This window comes from Sinocyclocheilus anshuiensis, unplaced genomic scaffold (assembly GCF_001515605.1).
Source record: "Sinocyclocheilus anshuiensis isolate Anshui unplaced genomic scaffold, SAMN03320099.WGS_v1.1 scaffold257, whole genome shotgun sequence".
Lineage (NCBI taxonomy): Eukaryota > Metazoa > Chordata > Actinopteri > Cypriniformes > Cyprinidae > Sinocyclocheilus > Sinocyclocheilus anshuiensis.
In genome coordinates, this window is record NW_015539889.1 from 935,900 (window position 1) to 943,673 (window position 7,774).

Here is a 7,774-nt window from a genome sequence, read left to right on the forward strand (position 1 = left end):
CCCCCCCCCCCCTCCAGTTTATCCATCTCTGGAATCTGAGGAGGACAGCCCCATTTTCAAATCAAGATCCAAAAAAAGGAAAAATACAGATGACACTCCATATAGTCCAACAGGTAGTGCAAAGTCTACAGTTTCAGGTGGGAATCTGACTATAAAAATGTAATCACATGGGATTATATTCATACTGTTGTAGCACGAGTTGGGCCCACTGTACCACGACAGGAGAGACCAGCTCGGGAGGGGGCACGTGTGGCGTCCATAGAGACAGGATTGGCAGCTGCAGCAGCTAAATTGTCTCATCAGGTTAAAGCTTTATGTTCTTCAGTTCATTTAGTGCAACTGAAATGTTTATATATCAACAATAACTGATATTTGTCAGGGCATTTAATCTGTCAGTATAGAGATTGTCTGCATTTATTTTAACTGTACCCATGAATTGACAGAAAATATAGGCAAAAAGGGCTGTTAAAACATTTCTATTTCTATTTTTAAATGCAAATTAATTAAAGTCTGTGTAAATTCAATTCAGAGAATTGTTTAAAAACACATAATGTTAGAAATGTATTGCTGAAAGTGCGTTACAAAGACTGTTAACTATGCAGTACTGAATTGTGGAGTTAGACTGTTACTACAGCCTACAGTTTGCTAGCTAGCTATGCCTTCATCACGTAAATGCATATTACCAAACATGTATGGCTATGTAAATCCAAATAAGCTGCTAGAGGGAGCATCCATTCAGGTTGTAGTGGTATTCAGCACCAATTTTCAGCGCCAGGTTCAGCGCCAATTTTTCCCCCAATCATACAGCCATAGTAAATACAATGTTAAACAATTAATTTAATTACAATTTTGTGGATGTTGCATTTTCAGTCATTGCGTTGCAGCATGCCATTCATTTACAGTGGGGTCCAAATTCCTGAGACCACATCGTGAACAGATAGTTGTATGATTTTGAAAGATTAGATTATGATTTTGATGTAAAAATCTTGTTTGATGTTAAATATTTAACATCCTGCACAATTTAAGGTCACAACTTTGTAGCACTGACCATGTGAACTCCTTTGAGCACAAGATGGTTTGTGGATCATTTTCAAATCATGCTGGAGAACATGATCATCAGGTTTTACACACACTTGTGGAGTTCATGCAGCTCGAGTGTCATTTAAAGTAAAAGAGATGAATACCAAGAAATTCTGAATCATTTCTAATAGCTCCCATTTTTATAAGAAACATCTGTAAGGCTGATTTAGCTAACTAGTTCTTGCTACAGGAGGAGCAGAAGATCAAGAAGAAGAAAAAGAGTACCAAAAAGAAGCCCGTGGCTGTAGAGGAGCCTCAGAAACTCTCTCATGACAGCAGCTCTCCAGAACCCACCCCGGACTCTGAGACCAACCAGGGCGACCATGAGTACAGCACTGGAACGAGCAAGACCGCCGGCAGCTCGCAACCCATGGCCCCCGGAGTCTTCCTCAGCCAGAGACGGCCTTCATCATCATCGTCATCTCAGAACACCTTGTCTGTCCCGCCAGCAAAAGTCGAACGTGGGAACTCGACGGACTCCAAAGGTGATTTTGGCCAAAACATACGGATCTTCTGTGATGAGTATTAATTCATGTTTAAAGGTTTGTTTATGTTGCACTGGCCAATATGAGAGTTGCAATTTCTGGATCTTTAATAATTTATTGACACAGCTGTGGCTTAATAATGTATTGCTGTGATCATAGAGTTGCAATGTTGTTGTTGCATATGCTAACCATTATGCTTTGTCTCACCCACAGCCAAGCGGCTAAAGAAAGGAATGGCAACGGCCAAACAGAGACTTGGGAAAATCTTAAAGATTCATCGTAACGGCAAGCTCCTGCTGTAACGTGGGCAATGGGCGAGACTTTCTCCTGATGTTTATGGACCCGAGGACTGATCCCTCCCTCCCTCCCTCCCTCCCTCGATGAGCTGGGATGAGAGCATAAGGACTGAAACAGACGGGAACGTGAACAGGATCCCACAAGTTTTCAATTTCTAAGAAGAACATAGCTCAGATAGGTTTTTGCCTCTTCTTTTACTTTATCATTTTCAGATATTAAAAATGTACAAAATACCTGCTATTAATATTTTGTAAGAAGAATTTGTCTTGTTTTACTACGGCTATCAGTTTATCAGGGGTTGCTAATATATTCTAAGATACAGTACATAGCAGTCATTCCAAGATAAAGAAAGTATCCCTTGCATGTATTCCAGTTGCATGCATTGTTTTGAGGAGGGGAATGGGTTGGTGGTAGGTTGCAAACAAGAAATTCATTACTGCTTTTTGGATGTGGCTTATCATTGTCTTTTTTTATTTTTTAACAAGTATACTGAAGACATGACGAATTTCACAACTGGCGGGTGATTTTAAACTCCCTCATTTGGAATCTACTTTCCTTAATTCTTAAGAAAAATAGCTTTTGTATACGCATTACCTACACGGGACAGCTGAAAAAGTACTTTTCTGTTTGCTAAGCACTATCACAGATAATATTTATTTACCTAATATAATAGGTAGTTTGAAGCCAGAAGGCACTTACAAAACTTCAGTGAAGCACAAATATTAACTCATATTTTTAGTAATTAACAGCTATTATAAAATGACAGCTTTTTTATTTTATTTCTTTTTTTTTTCCCTACAAATACAGGAGGAATTTGTTTGTTTTTTTATGGGGGAAAACTGTCAGCGTATATTTTGACAAATCATTAAACATGCATATCGATAACAAACCACATTTTCACTAAATTTTCCCCGTGTTGGTCTAGCAAATCAGTGTATCACATGAAAAAAAAGGCATACTAAACTTGTGCTGAATTGTTAGCACATCTTTTAAAATGTTATTTATATATTTTTGTTGTTTTTAATTTAGACATTGATACTACAATCAGTTTTATATCATACTGTTTTTTATAGTTTGACAATGTAGCTCTTATTTCGGTTCTATTTTATGATACAAAACACTCGCCAAAAATAATGAAACACTACATGAATGGGATCTCTAGCACTGATGATAAGCCTCATCCATGACATTTCACTACATGGGGATACTTTCTCTCTTCTGTTTGTTTCACAGGCAGCACCAATTACCCTAGAATGAAATATGCATTTGCTTCACAGTACAGTATGTAGAATGTAGCCTGTATATAGCTTTTTAAATGACTACTTTTTGTATCCTTTTTTCCTTAATACTTCATTATACATTTTTACTAGTTTTTGCTAATTACAGACAAAAATATATATAAAGATATAGAAATAATCATTACCTTTTAAAATTGTTGTTAGATACACAATAGCTGAACTTTTTTAACCGTTGTTTTGTTTTCATTTCATTCTGTTACATTAGACAAAAGGTGTTGCCTGGAGAACAAAATAAGCAGTGTAACATTTATTCTCATATGGCCTTACATGCAGAAAACCATGTGTATTATTATTCATTTATGATGGGGGAGAAGAAAAAAAACAAAAAAAACGTTTCTACGACCAGCCTGACATTTGAGCTAAAATACCCCTGATGGATTTTAAAGTTATTTTACTAGCACCATGTGAAGTGTTTTCTGTGTCAGTGATGTAATTTATTAATGTTTGTAGCCTTTTATACTTGTATAATTCTTAAGAGGTTTTGTTTTAAATATTTTATCAGTCTCTGAGCCCCTTAGGACACTTCTATCATTAACATTGGGCGGTAGTTCCTTTTTTTTTTGTCTTCGCAAAACCACGTCTTTATTGTTTATCAAATCAAGTGCAACTGCTCATCAATACGAAATGTTACATTATTATTATTAAGCAGCTTTTTTTTAAAGATCCATACCATCATGCCATGAGTTTTATTTTGGTAATAGAGTATGTACATTCTTAACCAGGTTTACTGTGCTCTTTAATTGCAGTGTTTTAGTTAGTAAATCTTGTATCCACCTTTCCGAATCGAAACACTCAGAATCTTTGTCAATGGAACTATTTCAGGTTTTTATTTGTACAAAATGTGTGTTGCTTGGTTGTGGTTTATTTTTATATGTTCAAACAATTAAATGCATCCACTGTTTCATGGCAGTGAATGATACTTTTGTAGTAGTGCACTGTTTTTCTGACTTGCAAAGAAACATTTTGTCATGCGTTTCTACAAATGTCTTTCTTTCTTGCTGTTTATTTTTAAACTTTTGTATTAGGCTTTATTGTCCCATGCATAATTTGTTTTTCTAAATGCAGTGAGTCGCTCATTATGTATTTAAGTCTGTTTCCAAGCCATAACGGCACACAAAAGTCAGTTTTGGTAACATGTTCTTCCACCATTCATGTGGAATGGCAGAGTTACACACGTTCTCTCGGAACATGCTGTGATAATTACTTTTAAATGGGCTCATGCTACTGTACCATTCAGGTCTGATGCCCTGGAGAAACTCTCAACTCGCACACAATCCCCCCATTTAGAACCACATTGTCCACTGGGAGCCAAGCTGCACTTTTTGCTTTTGTTCATTAATACACAGCTAAAGCCAAAACAGCAGTGAGTCCAGCCCGCGGCTCCGGCCAAATCATTAACATGAACCAAGCCAAGGTCAACACTGTTAATACTCTAGTCGTATAGTTCAAATATACTATTATTTGAAACACGGTTCATATGTATAAGAGGATGTGTGTAGAATAATATTGCTCTCCTGATATCTTTAGCTCTATGTGTAAATTGCCTTTCTCTGTTTTTCCTTTATTTCCTAGTGGCTTCCAATTGTTCTCATTTTAACATCTTTTGCTTTCTTCTTGCTCCGGTTTATGAGGATTGGAGGGGAACATGCAGAGAGCCACCAGGTGGAGATAGACATCCCAGAAAATACGTCTGTTGCTTCTCAGTGGAAAGGGTTGACAGGTACATCTGCTCAATTTATGACATCAGTTAGGATTTTTACAGATCAAAATAAAAGTAATTTCTGTGAGTTTATGCTCTAGAATGTGCAGTACGATAATTGCTGCATAAACAAAAGAAGAAGGTTTGTCATTGATGGGTTTTTTGAGTTCATTTGGAGAGGAAATACAGAAAAATGTTAACCTAGTTCAAAAACAATTGTCCATAAGCAAACAATTACTGTACAAATGTGGCCTTAACCAATTTCACGTTTTTTCTTGTTTACTTTTTCCTTTATTTCTTTCCTTTGGTCTTCAACGTTACACACAATCCCAAATAAATCTTAACGGCATGACATACATTTCAAATAATTTAGGATAAAACCATATTTGAGTAGGTATTTGTTATTGTTGGAGTATGTGGCAGGGTTCCACTCGCAACATGAAAATGACGATTTTTGTCATCGACATCTGCCACGTATCACACACTGCAGAAAACGCCACAGCTCATTGCCTCACGGTAAACCAAACCCCCCAGCAAAGTAGCACCCATGTCCCCCCTAAGTACTTTGTAGCATATTAATGATGTTTATCTCTTGAGAGGAATTGCAGAAGAGGCCCGTATATCAGGCCTAACTTGTTCCTGCCACCAGTTTGTTTGTCTGTGCACAGCAGTGTTTAGCAAACATTGTTTTAGCAGTTAGTTAACATCAGAAAAAGCAGTGCCATTTCAAAAAGATTTAGTATGACTGATTTGGAAGAAGACGGGTGGTTAAGCTCTTTAATTAAATATATCATTAAAAAATTATTTCATAGAGAACATTAACAAAGAACCCTAACATCTTCATTCATGGGTTCTGTGGACAAATATCTTTTAATGCTGTTTAAGCCAATTAATAAATAAACTGATTTATTTACCATGTAATTTAATGAAATCTTACATTAACAGTCAAAAATTTGAACACACCTACTTGTTAATTATTGTTTATGTATGTATGTATGTGTTTATCTATTTTATTACTACTACTACTATACACATTTTAGAATAGTATTAAATTAACCAAAATATGAACGTTTTCATAGATTACAGATTTTTTTTCTTCAGTATCTGGTCCAACTTGAAAAAATAAAAATAAGTACAAATTTACTTCTAAATAAATTCACATTTATATTTTAATTATTTCTTTAATTTTTTTTTTTTTTTTTTTTACAAAACTAACTTAAATTATTTAAGCATACTGTAAGCCTTTAGAAAACTTTTTAAGATCATAGAAAACATGAATTTAACATGAAGTGTGTTCAAATGTTTGGCTGGTAGTATTTCCAAATGTACTGTTAAATAGATTTGCAAAAATGAATAAGACAGTACTTACATTTAAAATATATTCTTCATCCACAGAGACATCTGTCCGGTGTCCTCAGAGTGTGTGTGTTATTGTTCAGCTTGTGGACGGCAGATGGCTAAAGCAATGCAGGACATTCCCCTCGCCAAAAAATCCCAGAGAAAAAAAACACCCGAACAGGCATGTTGGCTACGTTGAGAAACAAATGTAAAATAATTCATCGGCACTTTGTCAGTTTGCAGTGGATATGGATGATTTGTGTTTAATATTTTAATGGTTCTGATGAAACGGTACAGGTAATCAAATAATTATTTGATGTTATTTTATTTATATGATATTGTATGCTTATTTAGGACAAGATCTACAAACCTATTCTTTGTGTCCTTTTATTTTATGGCGCATTTTCCCTTTAGGCCTATACCTGTTTTACAGCACTGTCACTGGGCTTAAAATCATTTCTGGGTCCATTAGGAATGAATTATAGGTGCCTTTAAGGAGGGCAAGTGGTTTCATAATTGCAGTGTCAGGGGAGTCCAGGTGGGATCTGCTGAGTGTCATATTTGAGCTTATCTCATGGTGATCATATGCGGCGTAGCGGTCACAGATGTGAACGGACTGCCCGCCTCTCACTGTGATTTCAGTAAAAGCCCTGTGGTCTTATTAACAAGCCCCCAGTGGTTCAGTGAAACGTGCCATGCATAAGATGCTTTAATTGCACTGGAATGTTTGAGTAAGTCATGTCTTTGTGTGGAGTATTGGTGGTCTTCAGCCTCACTGTAGGGTCTTAGAAGTTACATTCCTCATGGTTCCAGAAGATTGTGCAGAGGGGAGCAAGATCCCAGTGATGCCCCTGAAGAAATATTTTAGCGACTTTGTTTTATGTTTGTTTGTCTATGAGTATAGTACAGTATATGCCAGTAAGATTTTTTTTAAAGAAATTAATACTTATATTCAACAAGGATGCATTAAATTGATCAAAAGTGACAGTAAAGATTTTAATTTCGAATAAATACAGTATTGTTCTTTCTCATTTTTTATTCATCAAAGAATCCTCAAAAACTGTATCACTGTTTCCATATTAAGCCAACTGTTTTCAAGGTTGTTAATAATAAGAAATGTTTCTTGAGCAGCAAATCAGCATATTAGAATTATATCTGAAGGATCATGTAACATTGAAGACTGGAGTAATGATGCTGAAAATTCAGCTTTACCATCACAGGAATAAGTTAAATTTTTAAATATTTTACAATATTTAATTTTAACTGTAATATATTTCACAATATTACTGTTTAATAATTCAACCTTCGTAAAAATAAGATACTGTTTTCATATACATATATATATGATATATATATTAATATGGGGGGGGCTATATGCATGTTTTATAGGTCAGGGTTAAATTGCAACAGTTTTATGCGATATGTTACAGGTATACCCTGCTCTTGGAGACCCCTGCTGTACAATAACCACTAATGACACAGATAGGTTCAAACTAAATGAGCTGACATACTGAGATGTTTGACTAGCTATGAGGTCATAAGTGTGGGTACTAGAACTGATTAAATAAGTGGGTCTC

The 7,774-nt window shown here is 35.6% G+C and overlaps 1 protein-coding gene across 4 annotated transcripts in view; it reads left to right on the plus strand.

The window, feature by feature from the left end:
* The window catches only part of LOC107685641 (lysine-specific demethylase phf2), a 27,724-nt gene extending 23,575 nt beyond the window's left edge, over positions 1-4,149 (plus strand). For 3 of the 4 annotated variants that reach the window (XM_016482295.1, XM_016482296.1, XM_016482297.1), the window contains exons 19-22: positions 18-113; positions 194-303; positions 1,271-1,565; positions 1,779-4,149. In XM_016482295.1, coding sequence (XP_016337781.1) covers positions 18-113; positions 194-303; positions 1,271-1,565; positions 1,779-1,867 — 590 coding nt within the window. In that variant the 3' untranslated portion in view covers positions 1,868-4,149. Of the gene's footprint in view, positions 1-17; positions 114-193; positions 304-1,270; positions 1,623-1,778 lie in introns of all 4 variants that reach the window. The other variant, XM_016482298.1, reaches the window with a different exon arrangement.
* Positions 4,150-7,774: the final 3,625 nt, after the last annotated feature.